This window comes from Aythya ferina (assembly GCF_964211825.1).
Source record: "Aythya ferina genome assembly, chromosome: 4".
NCBI classification, from domain to species: Eukaryota; Metazoa; Chordata; class Aves; order Anseriformes; family Anatidae; genus Aythya; species Aythya ferina.
The window spans coordinates 11360093-11380172 of record NC_140300.1 but is presented as its reverse complement, the minus strand read 5'-3'; the positions used below and the strand labels follow the sequence as shown (position 1 = coordinate 11380172).

The following is a 20080-nucleotide window of genomic DNA, read 5'->3' as shown; positions in this document are numbered from 1 at the left end:
CCAAGTACCACTCCATAATTTCACAGTTTCAATGCTTGAGTTGCAGGGTCCAAAAATGTACCCAGCACTGTTTAATTTCCTATAACAGCTATAGTTTTATGTCCTGAAAAACCATCCACAATCCAGAAAAGATATAACAATCTTTCTTTTCTGTGTTTGCACATTCACATTCTGCGAATGCTGACTTTTTGAGAAAGTCATTTTTTTTTTAAATAAATCTAGTTGTAAAAATTAAAAGAAAAACATACACTGTCAGGTCAGAATTGTTGAAGTTATTTTGAACTGTAAAAAGTTCTTACCTACAGTTTTTCGTTTTAAGAAGTGCAGGGTATTTTGATCAGCTTTTGGAGCACAAAGCGTCCTTCCACAACATGTGAAATTGTTACCTGCTTCCTTCTGCTATTAGTAAAGTAAAAAATAATGATGGGTCCTTAAGAATGTGAAAACAGAAGGAAGGACAATCATCATTTTACAGCTCTTAGACAGTTGCTCTTAGAATCATTATGGTTGAAAAAGACCTCCAAGATCACCTGGTCCAACTGTTTCCCTATCACCAAATATTACTCACAAAACCATCTTCCGAAGTGTCACATCTAAGCTGATCTCCTTGAACTTGAATCCTGTAGCAAGTGCAATTTTTTTACATTTCTTCACTGCATCAAAAAAAAAACACCATATCTTTTTTAGCACAGCAGAAGAAAGCTAAGAAATGCAGCCACTTGCAAAGTGGAATTTTTCTTCAAAACACTCTAGTATTTTTAAAAATCTAAACAACGGGGGTTTACAGCTACAGCATTTCTGTCAAATGCTGGAGAGACAGGGAGGTCTCATAGTTCTGATGCCTCCTTATACAAAATGAAATTCTGTAAGGAAATATACAAGTACTGTTAGGAAAAATAGTGAGGAACATTCTTTGTAAAAGCACCGTTGAAAGGCTGATGTATATAGTCGATCATTCATGCTGCATTCAGTTCCATAATCTTGATGGAGATAAAAGCGATTGTGCAATCAAAATGGTTTTAGGAAGACAAAGGGTAAGTGAATATTACTCTACTTGCAAAATGCAAACCAAACATGTTGACAGCCATTTCCTAGTTCTGCCTTGGCACTCCTGTATCAGTCATGCACTGGAGTCCACTTCAAAATCAAGCTCTTTGTTGGATTTGGGTCATATGGCAGAGATGTAGCATGCAGCACCATGCGCATGTGGCTGGCACTCCTTTACTTTTGCATCAAAACTAACAAATAGAATTGCTGCCACAAATAAAATGAAGTAACTTCAACGGAGATGAAAACATTCATCTATCATGTTATTTTGTGGCTGGATTCACCCATGTGCAATGAAATTACTTCCTTTATGTCTTTTGCTATATTTTACTGTTGACTGTGAAGGAAAGCATTCAGGAAAATTCCATTTTGGATTCACCCTGTCTTTCTGTTTTGCTTCAATTTAGGGCTTGTCTTTACCCCTTAAAACAATTTCACTGAGCACAGACTTATTCTGTGCATTCTGCAAGCAGGAAAACACACCCGACACTGACCTTTTGATGACTGTATCCTCAGGAGAATGTTAGTTATTACTGCTTTCTTCTCCCTGACAGTCGAAGTTAGATATTCATGGTCCAGAAGTTCAAGAAACAGGCGCAGCTCAACTATTAACTCTTCCATGGCTGAAAGACAGTAATAAATTTACTTTTTGTGAGAAATCCCATTAGAAAAAAAAAAAAAAAAAAAAAAGGAGTTAATTGTCATTTATTCATATTCATAGTTATTTTCTAGCAATTCTTGTAAGTGAACACTCTTCCCTGCTGGAAATAGACTGCATTAACTGGCAAAACCAACAGACTAATTCATTAGTGAGCACTACTGGTGTATCTAGCAGTTACCTCAAAATTAATGAAGAGAAGACACTATTCTTTCACATACCACGTCATCAAGCCAGTCCTGCACAAAAGTGCAGGAGTGGCAGCAATAAGTTTTTCTAGCAATGCCCCTCTGGTTCTTCTCTTTTAACAAACAATTTCTAACTGTGCAACAAAATTTAAGCTTGATAAAACTTCCAGACACATTGGTATTTTCCAAAATCTGTAGTGAGAGTCTCTACTTCCCTCACCTTATTTCTTCTGTTTGCAGTGGGGAAAAAAAAAAAAAAAAAAGTCATTTTTTACAGTGACTCATATTCCTACCATTTTTCAAAGTCAAGCTCCCAACCTGTCACATAAGTTCTTATTACTCCCTAGATTCACTGAAAATATGCACTTCTTATTTCACCCTACTTCTGCTATTCCAGATCTCAAGGCTTTCCAATTCTTTGTACAAAAAAATCACATTCCTTCTCCATATTCACAATTTTTCTCATTTTTGTTATCAACAAACTTTATAAGTGAATTTTCACTTCCTTCCTTTAAAATTACCCCTGATGACTTGCATTGTCTTGATAGCTGTAGCAGCTCAGACCATACAACTAAACACATTTTTTATGGCTTAATCATATGATACCTATTCAGCAGATTTATGAGAAGTCTATAGTATTTGGGCCCTAACATACAGTATTATAGTAAGTGCATATTGGAACCACATTTTCATGCTTCAGCTCACTCATAACTCTGAGATTCCTTGGTCCCTTCACTTAAGTGGATTGTCTATTTTTATTTATGGTTTCATCTTGGATGGAATAGTTCACATTTCCATACTTCTTGTATCTGAGGATATTATCCTCATTAAAAGATGAGGGGAAACATTCATTTCATTTCAGGGCCGCACCTAGGATTAATCTCAGTTCTAACCTCATTCCAAAATGCCTCTACTTAAGTTTTTCTCTGCTTACTCACTTTTGTTTTTATAGTCTTTTCAGGGCCTAACAGGGCAACTGCTGGTAAGTCTCTTCAGACTTCTAAAAAGCACATTCTTTGCTGCTTACTCCCTTACCAGCTCTTCCCTACTCTTAAAGCCTTCTCTGATATGGTTGTTTACCCAAGTGAACCTGGAATCTGTTTCTTCAATTTCTGACAACATTCGGACTTTTAAACGGTCCTTGGTCTTGATTTTATCTGATTCTTGAGAATAGGACTGCGCAGGGAAACCTGCAGATGTCTACTATACCCCTGCAAGAGGCTGTTGCTTCTTCTTGTCACCCATGAATGCAGATGACACTTTTTATTTACAGATGATTGTACCTCAGCATACACTGGCAAAATCAACATACTCCTAGAAGGCAACAGAAGACATGGCAGTTGGCAATACTAAGGTGTGATAATGTTTTAACAACAACAACCAGAAAATCACTTAACAAGAAGTACACTTGAGCAAATCTTTTCTGAAACACACTGTTAGTTTACACATACATATCCATCCTGATCAAGTTTTCTCTTGGTGAATATGTTCTTCTACAAAACAGACTACTGTCATTGCTATTATCTACTATATAAATAGCATACATTTACATGAAAAACATTTCTGAATGATTTTTACAAAGTCTTTTACATAGAGACCAAAAAAGCATATCCGAAATGATGGCATTAAACCTGTTTACATTACTTGACAATGTAGCTCGTGAAAAACATCCAGCAGCTATAGGTTTTTTATTTTTTATTTTTTTAACCATCATACTTGAAGCTGACTAGGGCTCTATCAGAAATCCAAAAGTATTTCAGGAGAACTACATTACTTCTAGCTGTTCACATTACAGAGGAACATACAGCTTTTGAAGCTAAAAGGAAGAGATTCAGAGCGATGATTTAAATCTGCTTTGCAGACCAGTACGCAAGATCATAGACTCAAGAAAAACAAAGAAACAGGATCTACAACTTCAAAAAATAAAAAACAAAATAAATAAATAAATAAATAAAAACAACCAACCACCACCACCAAACACAAGTTATCAACTCTGTGTTGTGGTTTTCTTTCTTTTATTATTATTTTAGAAATAAGATGTATATTCTATTACTGGTAAATGAGTCTGGTTATGGTTGTCTTTTGCTTTTAGGTCTACTTTGATTATAAGATTTACTGCTATTATTGTTAGAAGCATTACTTTAAATTATCATGGAATATATGAATCTTTTAATATTTACTGATGTGATATTAATTTCAAAAGAAATCATTACCACAGAACCTAGGCAATCATTGTGAAATCTAATCAGTATACAGTACTAGAACTGTACTTTTTCAACTACTTTTATAGCCATATCAATTACATGTACACAGTACACACCAGAATATATGTTCTTTAAAAAGGCATCTATGTTCTTTTAAAAGGCATCTATGTTCTTTAAAAAGGCATCAACAATAGAAAATAGGGCAGTTTCAATTGCACATATTCAATAAAATTTACTTGAACTGTCATCTTTTCTGGATCCTTTAAGGCAAAAGACTGTAAATAACCTGAAAGAGAGCTCTCCTTTTTCCTCTTCCCCAGTGAATGTAATGTACAAGAGGAATACTATTTCTTTGCCTAGAACCTTGGCTTCTGGAAAGGAGGAATGAACAAGAGCAAATGCCAGTGTGCAGTGTGTGTAACTTTCTTCAGTTATTAAAAATTATCAGATCCTTGTAGTTGAGAGCTTATTATGTAATAGATGGCAAAATGAGAAACAAAAACAGACCAAGATGGTGTTACAAGGCAAAGACAAAAAGAAGCAAAAGAAGAGGAAAGAGGAAACTGCTGCTGGAGAGACAACTAGGAGCTGGTAGCTTAATAGAATAGGCATAGAATTGGCATAAAATAGAAATACTATCATGAAGTACATTTAGTGCATTTAAAATAAGGAGAATCTGCAAATTCGTCTTTTAAGATAGGCAAAAAAAAAAAAAGTATGTAGTTGGGAAAAACATGTTTGTCTGTTTTCAACCCTTGGCTTGTTTTCTGTATTAAAGAATCTTCTCTTCTTCTTCCTAGAAATGTAATGATGTGCTCACAAAAAGTAATAGAACTGAATAATAGAAAATCCACATAATACATATTTTCAGTAAGCAATCATTACTTCTGAAATGGAGACTAAAAATGAGAGGGTGATGCAAGTCCCAAAGAAAAACATACTCCTCTAGTGAGAGATTACCCTTGGAAATCTGACATCACCACAAAATAAGAATAATATTCAGAAGGTTCTCCAAAAGGGGCAAATTTATTTGACAGTTCTGGCTGAATTCTCATTGTCAAAGAAATTACTTGTAAATGGCAGGTGGTGAAAGGCGGGGTGGAGCCCAGGGATGGTAATCACAACAGTAAGCAGATTTTATCTCAACTGAGGAACAAAATCACATTCCATATCAAATGATGAGAAGTCCATTCTATGCTCAATAGGACTAATAGGCCCCCAATGTACTGATATAATTGGCATGTACAAATAAAAAGCAATGATAGATCCAGAAGGGTTTCCAGGTCTGGCTCTCAAGAGTTTTAAAGATTTTCAAATGACAGCACATAAAAACTATACACACAAGCCAGCAGAAGAATACACCAAGGTAAAAATAATCATAGAGAGGCAATTACATCACGCTGCAATTTTTGTTCCAAACCAAAACGAAAACCAACTGGAATTGAAACAACATGATGCAATTCCAAAATCTGCATTAAAGGGCACTAATTTAAATCTTTTTTTTTTTTTTTTTTTTAAGAATATAAAATATTTTACTCAACTGATTAAAACATCTTTAGGAACAGTACAGTACAAACCTGAAACAAAGTAAATTCATTTTCATGCTCACATCTATTGTAAATGCAAGTATAGTTTTATTTACTGATAAATTTATATAACAGAAATATGAATTAAAATTGAACTTAATTTTTATAGAAAATGTTCTTGATCACTTCCTTGCACACTGCTGAATAAAAGTTCTTTGGGTTTAAATATTTCATTCTCCATTTAGTTTGTGATTTACAGATGCTTAAGACCAGAACAGACCATCTAATTAAGATCTTCTAGAAGAAATCATCTAATCTGATCTTCTACACAAGACAGGCTAGAGAATTTCATCTAGCTAATCCTCTATTAGCATAGAAACTTATATTTAAAAACACATCTTCCAGAAAAGCCAAAAAACATGTGCCACCCTTTTGCCCTCTGCTGGGGGGTGTGGAGTGGGAGATCCCATTTAACTTCCTGGAAAAAAAAAAGTTTGATTGGATTTATGGATCATCTTGAGGCCAACCTTTAAGCTACATACAAAAATCAGTTACAGAGAATAGGTGTGCTTCAACCCAAATACAACTCCATACAATCGTGCACATACATACATACACACTACGTTGGGTAACCATTAAGAGGTTTTCAAAATGGATGTCCCAGCCTGGAGGAGAAGCAGAGCAGCAGTCAGTGGTTTGCCCATGAAGCCGGGGGCCACCTACATTAGCAAGAAAAAAGCCAGTAGATGGAGGGGAGTGATCATTCCCCTCTAAACAGCACCAGAGAGACCACACATGGAGTAGTCTGCCCAATTCTGGCCTTCCCGGTGCAAAAGAGCACCAAAAGCTGACAAAGCTGAGTGAAGGCTACGGAGATGACTAAAGCCTATGACAAATGACAAGAAGCTGAATCCCTGATATCTTACACATGAAAAACAAAGGCACAGAGACTGCATGACTACATAACATTAGCCCAAGATCACATAAGAAGGCTGGATGGGATAGAAAGTGCATCCCTGAGGCATGTTATATCTTTACCATAAGACAATGTTTCCTGTAGAGGAAAGGGTAATTATAGACAGACAGCAGGCACACCATTTATAGGCAGTAAGTACAGTACTTGTGAAAAGTGAATTTTTGTTCCTATACTCTGTATTCACTGTAAAATCTGCAGAGTGATATAGTAGGAGAGAAAGGTTTAGTGGACCCGAATTCTTCTTTGCATTACTATCAAAGAGAAAAAGCGAGCAAATAGAATCAACTGGCATGGTCTTAAACCTTAGGATAAACAACACTACAGTGCCTGGTCTGCCTGGAGACAGTTTCTCTTGCTACTGAGGGCATCCTTTCATTGCATCCCAGCCCTCAGTTCCTGCTCCTCATAGTTGACTTCTTTGTTCAATACCCAGTCTCTCTTAAAGGGATCTGTGATATAGAAAGGAGGGGGGGGAGGAAGAGTGAGAAGATGAGACTTTTCACTAGGACAGTTTTCTCACACAGTCCCTTCTGTGCTGCTCTCTTGACTATAGTATGTGAGGTGTGATGCACCCTGTTAAGTATACTAAAAACCTGCTCTATAAACTAGAGATCATCTTGGGTGTGCATGGTATTTTTAGAAAGAATGGCAAAGGGGCATGAAAAAGGGGTGAACCCTAAATAGCAGATGAAGTCCTAAAAATTAAGAATTAGCAAGGAGCAAGTAAAACATATACAAGGATTGTCATCGGGGTGTTTTAACATACAAATAATTGTATTTGAGCCTCTCTAAAAACTCATAACAATGATCTTTTGTTTAAAATTTGGAGCTCTCCAGACTGTCACAGACTCTCTTTCCAGACAGCTTGGGGCAAGAGAAGCAACACAGCTACTAAAAACTCCTCCTGTCTCATGCATATTTATGATCAACCTCAACGAGTGTCAAGGGATCATTTCAGCCACAACCCACATGTATTCCTCTTTCTCTTTCTTCCTTCTGCTTCAGCTTCCAAGGAATTGGCTTTTACAAAACTAGCTTTCCGAAAAAGCTATCAGAGCTCCAAATACTGCTGTTGCAGTGCTTAGGTGATAAAACATGAGGTAGAAAAGCATTAAGGAATGTTTGGACAAGAAACAAGCTGCCAAAAATCCTACTCAATCAGTGAAAGCCATGCAATGAGCGACAGCAATGCAGGAGTGTAATCCATTAGGATGAGGTAGATGGATAAAGAGTTTATTTTTTGAAGTCCAGACCAGTGTTTAAGCACTGCCACAGACCTCAGAGAGGAATGCCTCCTTTTAAGCAAGTTCATAGACTCACAAGAAGAAGAAAAAAAAAAAAAAAAGAAAAAAAAAAGAATTTAGTATTACAGGCATTTGTTTCTATTTAAGGATTAATTATCTACATTGAACTCAAGATGTTAGCCAGCAAAAGAAAATACTGATAACTAACTACAGAAACTTACAGTTGTTTTTTTTCAAGTTGCTGAAGACTTTCTCTAAAAGTATATTTTCCACATCAGATTCCTTTTGTTCCCAAAATAAATTTTGTAAAGCGAAAGAACATGGATTTCACTCCTTCTGCATGCTCAGCAGCACAGGAAAGTCTCACCCTCCTGCATCTGTGCTCAAAGAGAGCATTCAGTTTCAGTTTCCTTTTCAGACCCTCATTATCCTACTAGGGCAGAAAATGGAGATTTTTTATTTTTTCTTCCCATTTAATCATCTCCAAATGTATCAGGTGACATCATCTTGTCAGGAAAAGGCATCCCAGGTTTTGCTTGCCGGCTCCGGCATTAATTCAACTGCTCCATTACTCCAAACCACAAAAGATAGGCAGCCACGACAGACAGTATTAATAAACAGACTCCAATTCCAAACAAACAACAGTCTCCTCATAATGCAAAAAAAGAGACAGAAAATCTGTGTCAGGAGGTGAAAGTCTGCTCCAAACTCCAGGTCCCAAGTGCAGATCAGGCTCAGCTAAGGCTGAGACACACAGAAATAGATAACACACAGAAATAGATAACTCAAGTTAGTAAAAAGAAAGCAAAGCATTGCAGGATATATTTTAAGTCCTCTTCCACAGAGATCCTCAACTGTGCACAGATCTGTTTGTAGGTTAGAATTTCTTTCAAAGTTATGGATAACATACCTGGATTCTGCTGGATTACATAGCCAGCAGAAATGTAAAAGAGTAAACTGTGTAAGTTAATGGAATGCAAAAAACAGAGTAGTGAAACAATGACAAAGAAATACAAATATGGCAATTGTAGGTGGTAACTGCACAGCTGCATTTGGTATTCCTTTTATTCATCAATACAGTTTTTATTATACATATTGAATACCAAACTTTAAAATGGTTCAAAAAGTCTTGAGTATGACTGTGGATCTGGTGTTAAAGACTTCCAGTTTGCAGCTAATTTAAAGCCAGAAATGAGATAATATTGTATTTTATAAGAACAGATCCAGAAGTCCTCACAATTTAATGGGAAGATGAAAAAAACACATATATATATATAAATATAAATATACATATATATGTATTCTGTAACACTCAGTTCTCACTGCAGGGTCCATTATGCAATGTGTAACTTCTATCATACATAGCTTATTGTATGGAGAGAAGCATGTTCTACTTTTTCTGTTAGGGTTTTTAAAAAAAATCTTTAAATAGATGTACACACTGATACAGACTTTTGTTAAGAAATAAGATCAAAGAAACATTCTTTACACAAATAGAGAATAGAATGGTGTGAACTGTGATACCCCTTCATGTGGAAAATTCCCAGCTTTCCAGCAGTGTCCTAAGAAATTTGACTCAATTACTGCCACCTTTTATTCTTATTTTTGGGGAATTTCATTATGTGACAGATTACTGTCAACAGAAAAAAAAGGAAAGAAAAAAAAAATAGAGCTTGAGGTAGCTTTGAAACTCAAGATCCATAGGTGAAGAATCATGGGAGATTTTTTTTTTTTTTTTTTTTTTTTTTGAAAAAAATCTTTAGAGAAGGTGCACAAGCAATGTTGTTGTACTACTTGCACTCTGTATTAATACTACTCTCAGCATGTATTGCTGCACTTCAGAAGACAATCACATGGCTTATATACAGAATGATAAGCAAATTAAATGCCAGGGAAAAGCAAAACCGAAAATCTGGCATACTAAAAGTCTATAAGTCTTTCCAATTTCCAGTTTCCTATCTTCTCCTACACTTCATGAACACTACATTATCAGAGTTATCAGATTGCAGCAGGAATCCCCAACAGAACCCATGCTGACGTACCTAGTAATGCTCCATGAGGTTCCAGCAAACCCTTCATAGCAAAAACTGCTTGAACATTTAGAATATCAAAGATATAAAAGTCATTTACATGGGTAGATAATGACAGAACAAGGTGGTGGGGTGTGTGTGTGTCATAAACTAAAAGAGGATAGGTTTAGACTAGACATTGGGAGGAAATTCTTCACTGTAAGGGTACTGAGGCACTGGAACAGGTTGCCCAGAGAAGCTGTGGGTGTCCCATCATCCCTGGAGGTGTTCAATACCAGGCTGGATGGGGTCTTGGCCAACCTGATCTAATGAGGGTTGGAACTAGATGTTCTTTAAGGTCCCTTCCAACCCAAGCCATTCCATGATGTGATTCTCTGATTGTTCCCTCTCTTTCTTATCCAAGAGTATCTCTGGTTCTTAGGGACCTCATACTCTCTTAGGTGTTACTTGGAATGCAGAAATATTAGTTTTCTTCTGACCTCTTCTATGGTATTCACCCTTATCCAACTGATTTGCAAATTAAGTTTGCTACAAAGCACAATTTCACAAGAAATATTTTATCATTTTAGAGAAGGAACTAGGTTAAGGAAAGAGTGAAACACGAAAGAGAGAGAAGAAACTGGTGATTCTGGATCCTGTTTGAAATAACCGATTTTTCAAACTACTTGGAACCATGCAGAACTTGTCTCATTCCTGCACACCTCTCCTAATCGCTCGATTAGGACTGCTCTGCACTTCTATCAGGTAGGTCATAGGACTTTGACTTCCTTGTGGGCAGAATGCCAAAAACCTGGTCTTTGGCAGCCTTCTGGGAAGTCAGGTCTAAAATACTTGGCTTCTCATACAACTCTGGAGACACAGAGGATCCAGACAGTGGATCCATTCCATTGCTCTAAGGCAATGTTAGACTGCCAGAAAAATTAGTTATCCTTTTTCTGCTGCAATTCTTTGCCTCCTTTGAAAATTTGTAGGACATATAAACAAGTGCCCTAAAGTCAATACCTTCTCTCACTACACAAGTTGACTCACCTTAGATCTCTGATCTATGAAACACATTTCATAAAATCCCATTATCATGATAAATATCACCAAAGCTTCCTAGTTAATTAGTCTGTACCCTAACCTATTTTTTCGAAGCCAGAAAGAAAGTGAGCTTTGCTACATCATCAACATAGACTTTTAGAGACGAAAGTGCAAAGTGTTCCAAATGTAAAGGACCTTAAGGAGGAATACCTAACAGAAAGCATCGTCTTACATAACAGTGGGCCTCCCTCTCAAGCACCTATCTAAACTATATTTTTAACAGCTTTTCCCAGTCAGGCTTTCAAAGAGGAACAATTTGTGGGTTTATGGAGATATGAAAATCATCATGTTGCAAACATCTCACAAACCAAGACCCAGTCAAGATGATAACAGTAAATGAAGAAGAACACATAATGTAATAATGATGATAATGATGGTGATGATGATGATTATAATATATGGCTCAGCATGTAGCCCCTCGCACTGGAATTGTGTAGTAACCATGGAGAATATTTTTGGTATCAAAGCTGACACCAGTCTGCAGTGGAAGATAAGAGGCAGGATCTGCAGCACCAGCTAGGTAATGAAAGCAAGAACCTACTATTTGGTGACATATAGGAGGGGTTGGTGGCAGACCCTGTATACTAAGAAAATTCATCAATGGGTGGCATGGAACAGCTCTCCTCCTAAGCTTTTTTCAAAGCTTTTTTTCCAGAGTGCACATACACATACATCACTTTGCTACAGTTCACTTGGACCTCTGATATACCCGATTCATAAATGTAACCATGAAGCATATTGCCAACTGAAAAAATAATAAATGCATTTCAACAGTGGATTCAGCTAGCTCTGATAAAATAGAAGAGTTTTGATGATCTAACAGGAAATTTCAATTCCCCTTGTTCCCTGTAGCCCTTGAGTTAATTCACTGGAATGTATTAATGTCTCCCTGGTTTTGCCTTCTCTCTGGTTTTCCTTCATGATTATTACACAGACAGTGAAAGCAAATCAACTTTCAATTATATAGTTTCTTTAAAAAAATAAAAATAAAAATTATATGTGTATATATATATATATATATATATATATAAAATCATGCTTAGCTACCCAGAGCCAAATTACTCCTCTCAGTTCCTTCCTTCAGTGCATGCTATACAGCATGCCCAACAAGACCGACCAAACATTCCTGATGTAAACCATCAGTGCCGACTGCACAGTGAGTGCCGGTAGCCTGGATTTGGTCCAGCTGCCTTGGGCTTGGGCAGACACTGCTCAAAGGAGAGCCACAGCAAATGCATTAACTAGACATGATGGATGAGCCAAAAGTGGAATTCACACTTGCTAATGGAGCTCCACCGACCAAACTTCAAGGCCCCTTTTTTTCCAGTTCCATAAATGTGTTTATAAGTGAAGGATACTCTTTCACTATAAAAGAAGATACGTTTAGCAAGTACAGTTAAAAAACAAACAAACAAACAAACAAACAAACAACTATGAAACTTTGGGTACAAGAATCTAAATTAAGATATACTTCCTTAGAAAGAAGAAAAATGGAAGTCAAAAAAGTGCATTTTTTCATATTGACTAGAAAAGAGGTGCTAAAAATGTACCACTGATAAGCTGGCTCAGTAAGTCAACAGAAATTTTGCCAGTTGAGCTAAGGATTGTGTGAGAATTCAAAATGCTATTATATCACCAAAACTCATACTGACAACTTTAAAAATATGCCAGAACACTTCCTCAATTAGATAGTCTAAGACAACACTTGGAGATGCATATGATAGTTTTAAAGAAAAGCAACTGTGTGCATGTGAAGTTCACTTCCTTGGCAAAACACTGTCAGACAATTATTATCATGAGAGGGCCTGAGACTAATATGTGTGAGCATGTTTCAAAGAAAGGATCACAAACACTCCAGGACAATTTTCGTGAATAGCTTTAGACCCTGCAACTCTGATGTGAGAAGTTGTGACACTACTGTGTTACCAACAAGGAGCCACAGCACATAAATTAATTGTAAAGCTATATACTGTCAATAGTCTGAGTACTGATACATGTTGTATTTTATCTCCAGCACTGATCAGGCAGAAAACAAAATATCAGAACATTAGATTTCAAAAGACTTTGGCAGGTCATGACATAAAATTAAAACCATGACTCCTTTTTAAAAGTCCTGAAGTTTTATGTTGTTTTAATCACTGACCTTATAGTGTGGATCTCTGTGAGGTGGTTCAAATGACTGAAATTGGTGAAGTTATTTCTTCATGGAAGACTTCAGTGTGCACAAGCAGATCCCTGAAACATTAAACCCTGGATGCTACATTGTCCTTTAAAGGAAATTTCATCTTTCTCATACTAACTTCAGTTACTCTGAAGACTTGTGATGAGCTGTATGAGCAGAAAGATGAGGTGCTACGTCAGGCACCGAAGTGATCTACAGCACTCTTAGTTCTGTTTGCTGTGATTTTTCTTTAGAGAATGATAATCTAGCAGCAATTTTTGCTTGAAAAAATGCAGATTCTTACAAATTTATTTAGCTACTGTTAGGTTTATATGTGATATGCCTGTATACAAAACTTGGGCTTAAAACTGAACTTCCCTCACCAGACTAAATAAACATTAATCTATATTTATATTCTAAGGTTACCTAGTAAAATAAGATGAGATAATTTCCACTTTAAAAAAAAAAAGGGGGGGGGGGGGAGGGGGAGGGGGGAGTCAGGGAGAAGAAAAATACACGATTAAAAACTTTGGGTCCTTAGCTGGTGTAGTTCTCTTAGTTTCTGTGATGCACTAATTCATTGCAGCCCAGGACATGTATCTAATACTTGTGTATTCTGGAGATTTCATTTTAATGACAGATGTGTTTTGAATTTATTGTGAAAACAGAAAACGAATGTTTAACAAACACTATTAAACTGCTGCCTTTCTTGGGCTGCTGTAGACACCTTTCCTCTTCAGTCTGATCATGATCCTCATGCCCCTTGCCCCTCTTTATGATATGGGCTTTGTAAAACAGCTTACTACAGGTCTTAGGCAAAATTTACCTCTGTGGTTTTCACTCCCCTTGGCCACTTTCTGCTTTCTGCACGTTATCCATTTCTTCTGCATCTGGTTACACTGCCCCATATGTCTGGATCAGTCTCCCTTCTCCCTGCCAAGCAGCCTCCTCACTCCCATGAAATCCCTCTTTCTTTCAGCAGTCCCTTCAACAATAATCCTCACATTCTCCCTCACCGAGCGGTTGGGCCATGTCTCGTCATGCATCTGGTTTCTTTATCTACCTTTAGGCCAGACCTTGCACACACTTTCCCATGGCAAAAAAAAAAAGTCCCCATTCTTCTGATCGGTTCCACTAACCTCAACAAGATGAGTTGCAGAGAAAAAAAAAAACATGTCTGTGTTTTAGTTATTAACAGCTAAAAAGCAGTAATTTCACTTCTGTGCAACAGGAGCAAAGTACACAAACAGTTGGATGCCTGTTCACCTTGCCAAAAGCGAGAGGATGTCGTAATGAGCAGGAGAGAACAGATCGGCGGCAGGGAAGCACTGCCCTTGGTAGTGATACCCAGCCGCTTCATCCTCCCGCACAGAGCTGGTCCCTAATGTCAGGGAGGGCACATAAAAAGATGTATTGTTCTCCCATGGTACAGAGGCATTGCAAAGATCTACGGGTGTATGTCCAAAACACTAGCATTAGCAGGGGTGTATGGTAGCACTCTAAGCGATGGCTGTGGCTGAAGAAGACAAGGCAACAAAGTCCAGGGCAAAAAATCGTTCCAGGAGAACTGTAACAGATGTCAGTCCCAACTCTTGCTCACTATGAGGCTGGGGGCATTTTTTAAGGTTAATGAGCTAATCTACCATTTGTAAAATATGCTGCCACCAAACCGAGCAACATGAGCAACACCAGCTTCTCACTGTTACAGCACCCAGAAACTTCATTTTTGGCCACATTATACATATCCTCAGCATATTTTCCTCATGACTGCCTGCTTCTATCAGCTGATGTATACCATGAAGATAAAAACGGACCATTGAATCCAGAGCAAAACCCTCCATTCAAATTATGCAACTACTTCTGACCAGACTTCAGTGGTATAACTCAGGCAGGGAAGCCACATTTTGTGATTAGGAGGTTCATTGTGGCTCCACTTCCCATCAGACTTCTGTCATGGCTGAGGGAACATCCTGATCAATATGAGCTTCTCCAAGAGCTCGGTAAGCCATCCAACACATGCCTTATGTTCCTGGATATGTTCCCAAACGGCTTGTTTAACAATATTTGTCAAAAGGTGCTTCCTGGTTCTTCCTGTATTCCTAAGTAACAAAGAAGATGCACTGCCAAATATCCTCCCACTGAGATCTCAAAAGCAAAAAAACAGCACCCTCCCCCAAGGAAAAAAAAAAAAAAAAGAAAAAAGAAAAAAAAAAGCAGGATTTCAGTTTATAGCAAGTTTGCATATTTTCTTGGGTTTATGCACATTGCTTTTCACAGACTCATAACCTAACTAGGAAACCGCAGACTGCTGCATCTGTTGGTCTCAGTATTATCAAAAATGTGCTGACACTATACAAAAGTTATCCCATTGCATCAGAGCACAAACACCATGTGTCGTGCCTGCCACCATACACACACCAGTGTGCAGCAGCCCCCTGCAGCCAGGCTGGGCAGGGAGCAGCTGGTGCGACCGGGACACCCATCAGCCCGGCTTCAGCCACATCCACGACACAAAGGTAAAAGCTATCGATGGCCAGCATTTGAATACTTCCCTCATCTCACCATCTGCTTCTGCTGCTGCTCACTTGAAAATTAATATGGGTGTTGCTTGAACCAGGAGTTAATGCTACATCTGTCTTCCTTAGCATTATAGATAATTATTAGACTATGCATACAACCCTTTTTGCAACTCAAATGGGGAGGCAATGGCTTCTGATTTGACAGGCTCCTTCCTTTATAAGGAGAGACCAAAATGCTTCATTTGCATTTGTAGACCCTGAAACAAATTGGAGTGAATCTTCCTCCTACTACTCTTTGCTCCCTTTTTCCCCTTCTTTTTCTTCTTCCCCTATGTACTTTGGTCAGAGCTAAATAGTAAATGAATAAAGTGTAAATCTCTTTCAAAGAACACAGAAAGGTCTTTCATAAGCAAATGTATGGAAAATTCAGGGCTGGTCTTGCTTGTATAAATAACATCTCCCAGCCCAATTTCTAGGGGCTGTTTGCCAGTCTTGGACAGTAAGAAAACAATTGAAATTTCACTTTATCCTCTTGTTCATTTATTCCTAATAGTTTCCTATTTGCATCTGATTTGCAATGCAAAAGGAAAAATGTAAGAAGAATCGAATGTATATTGTCATAAAAGTCCTTGAGCTTAGCATACTCATACGAATCCCAATTCTATAGCCTTTAATCTGAAGAAAGTCTCAAAGAGTTATTCCCTAGATATAAATTACAACATCCTGGTTTTACATAATGACTAATTTCACAAGATTCAGGGGAAAAACTCTGAGATAGAAATCTTTTACCTTTGTTCCCACATAAGCCACACTGGAAAATGCTTATAGGAACATTAGCAAACTACATATTTTTAACAGCCTCTTAGTAAGAACATTTTAACCCTATAACATGAATTTTTCATCATTCACACAGCCTCTTCTTATGAGTTAGAAATCATTTACAATAAGAAAGAAAGCAGCCAAATCCACTTTCTTAGATTTTAGAGGAATTTCAGAAAAATGTATATATAAACAAAACAGCACTACCTCCTGTTGGAAAAAGTTATAAAATGCAGTGAAGAAACCGTCTAAGAATAAAGTTGCCAGTATTTTTTTTAAACTATACTTTGAGCACCATGGTTATAGTGGATAAGGTGCTAAAACCAAGAAAATTGTAAGAAAGGATAAAACGCTCCATTGTGTCCTAGTCCTCTCCAGTTCTGTCGCCCTGTTTGCACAGGTTCATGACGTGCATACACATTAGCAGAAAAATAATGTGAGATGATCTCCATTACCCCCCCACTAGCAAACCAATGACAGACAGCTGGCAAAAGGCAGAAAAGGCCAGTGGGAAAATGGAAACTATTTAAATAAGCCTTTGTTTTAGACCATTTGAGAATGGCAGAAAGGTGCTTCAAAAAGGCCAGGTGGTCCCATGGTAAGAGAAGAAAAGGAAGAAAGAGATGGGACAACCAGCATCCATGAACCTTAACAGTATTCCTTCAAGAAAAGCAAAAAGGTTTATCTCAGTACAATGCTTTGTTTATAGGAATGTTACAAACATGCATTTGTGCTGAGCACGTTTTCTCTTCTGTGCTGCTTTAATCTCTTTTATTGAGATTTTAATTCTCCTCCCCCAAAATTTTTCTTAAAAGTCATACTACCAAATAAATAAATAAATAAATAAATAAATAAATAAGGCAGCATCTTATCTTTTTTTTTTTTCTTCATTCCAAATGGCAAACTGGTGAAAAGCCAAATCAAGAAACAAATTAGCATGTATTCTAAAAAAAGCCTTTGAAAATTTTCAAGTGAGAGGAGGAGAGCAAATGTTCATCACTTAACTTTTAGAAAGCAATTTATGCTCTTAAGGTACCATAGACACATTAAGTATCTCATTTTCTTGCCACTCTTTTTGGCTGCAGAGTACCACTCTCTAGTTTACAGCTGGGAAACTGGCAGGCTCAGTGCCACCAAGAGGAGCAGCCACATGTGCCACTCACATGCTGTCCTTCCCACCTCTTCTTTGTGCTGGCACACCTGTTTCTGAAGCTGTATGATGGCTGGAGCAGGGCAAGGATGCTGGTTTTAAGTGCAATGCCTAGCTGTGCTAGAATAACTTTATGGTGGAACAGCAGCATACAGACTACATCTACCTGTACCTACATCAATGCTCTGTGGAACTTCATGGGAATGCAGTCCCAAATTCAGGCTGCTTAGAAATTCCTTTTATTCTGGTATCAGGCAACAGCAGGAAATTTGTGTCTGTAAGAATCAGGGGGTTTCTCTGTCTGGGGATGGACAGGACACACATGCAGCCAGTGTCCCTCACTGCTCGCCGGGCCAGTTTTGTGCGTGTCCTAAAGCAGGAGAACCTGATGTTCCCCCCTGGGAACACCAGCAGTGAAGGGGTAAAATGCATGTTCTGCAGCTCTCCAAATGTATAGACTTGGTGACAACACCACTGCTGCGCTATAGTTCCCAATGAGCCCTACAGACCAACTGTATCCATCTTGAGTGTGTACTATCGTCTGTTTGAGACAAAATTTCAGAGCCGCTCAGCATTTGCCTAACTATTCCCATTAAAGGCAAAGTTCTCCCAGTGCCAACGGCTGCTGAGATAATCTCCAGCCCTCAGCACATCTGAAAATCCAACTCACGCTGTGGCCCTCCCCAACTATCTGACTAACTCTATCCATTTTTGACAATGTTGGCTATTTCTGTCTCTGGCTTTTGTAACTAAAATGTGGATCTGAGTCACGTGACCTAGATGTGGTGGGAAGGCCTTAAGGATTTTTTTTAAAAAGCCATAAACTTTCCCTGAACCTGAAAACTAACAAACAAAACAAACTATACAGTTTACAAAATGGTTAGGTGTTTGCATTAGAGAATCAGATAAAAGTATTTAAAATGCACAGAACTTCCTATTACGCTATTAATATATTTAATAGCACTTAATTTCATTAATAAGCATCTCTACCACTTGGCAGGTTTCCCTGGTGCTGCAGGGCTCTCCCAGGACCACAGCCCTGTGGATCAGGGCAGACCCGGCCAGTAGAACCTGCCTCCGTGCATGCTGCAGCACGGCTTGACCAGATGTGCAGCTGCCTAATAAATAATAGTAATGATGATGCTGATGGCAGAACCATGTAAGCATTCACGATTTTCTCCTTTCCAGCCTCTCCCCGCTCTCCAGCGCCAAGCTGCCTCACGCCGCTGGCGAGAAGTCAGATGCTGACAGCCGTCCTGGCAGCACTTGCGGCCCCCGGGGCCCCTCATCAAATTATCCTGACATGGAGCAGGAGGCTGCGGTGCCGTGGGCTTGGGGAGACACCCAGTTTCACCACACGATGACCACACTGACTCCAAGAAGGCCAGCCTGGCAGGACCGTCGTGGCCACGTTCGGCCCCTAGAACTACCTTCCTGGCTTGCACTAGCCTGCAGACAAATTGCTCACCTACATCCAGGAGTACTGAGGAAGAGGATAAGGTTTCAAGCCAAGCCAGTCATCATTTGCAGCATGGATTAATTAAAATTACTTGGATTTCACTTTTTGCCCTCTCTCACTGAGAAAGAATAAATGTTTTGGAATAAAAATGCTAAGCCATGCCAATACATCTTCCCTCTTCCACCCCCCAGCTGCTTGCTGCACGTGCCAGCATGCAGCCTGCACACATGGGGGTGGCATAATTCTCAGCAATGATGACACTTAGAAAATTGTTTCAGTATACAGTGAAGCTGTATCCCACTCCTATCAGTTCAGCCTACAAGTATGAAACAAGAACATGGAGGAGTAAAACAAGAGATGAAAAATATCACCATAAACAAGCAAACCACATGCACAACTCCAAAATGTTCATTATAAAATTCCAAGGCATGCCTTCAGCTCTGTGGCACAGACAGAATTAATTTTGAAATAATGAAGGAAGAAGGATGGAAGGGGGCTTGAAATAAAAGCCAGCAGGTGTGATTACTATTTGGAAAATTTTTATGCACTTATTCTTCAGAGTACTGCATGAATATTCATTAAGCCTCCCAGCTTAGGAGGTTTCAGATTGTAGTGTTGATACCTTCGCTTTACAGAAGGAGAAAGCAAGGCATAAAAATTCAGCTTCAGACAGCTAAGTGGAATTTGAGGATTGCAGTTACTCCAAAGCCTCATCAGTTCTTTTTACCAATTATCATCTTTCTTTAAGGAAAAAAGAGCAACAGCTAAGTGACTGTGGAGAAAAGCAACTGCCTAAGACCACTACAAAAATAAATGGCAAAGCCAGAAATGAATGCAGATCACTGAAAACTCACTCCAGTACCCTGGTCCTTTGGGAGCACTACTTAACCATAGCAAATCATGAGCTAATGTCGCTCCGTTGAGCTCTGGTAGCAGTTTCCCAAAGCATGCTCTGTAAGGCCACAGTGCAATGATCCATGTAGCTGATCAATGAAGCAGTGCTGTCAACAGAGCTT

The 20080-nt window shown here is 38.4% G+C and overlaps 1 protein-coding gene across 4 annotated transcripts in view; it reads right to left on the bottom strand.

The window, feature by feature from the left end:
• The window catches only part of AFAP1 (actin filament associated protein 1), a 117723-nt gene that overhangs the window by 63097 nt on the left and 34546 nt on the right, over positions 1–20080 (bottom strand). For all 4 annotated transcript variants that reach the window (XM_084517063.1, XM_084517065.1, XM_084517064.1 and 1 more), the window contains exon 2: positions 1542–1670. In XM_084517063.1, coding sequence (XP_084373189.1) covers positions 1542–1668 — 127 coding nt within the window. In that variant the 5' untranslated portion in view covers positions 1669–1670. The remainder of the gene's footprint in view (positions 1–1541; positions 1671–20080) is intronic.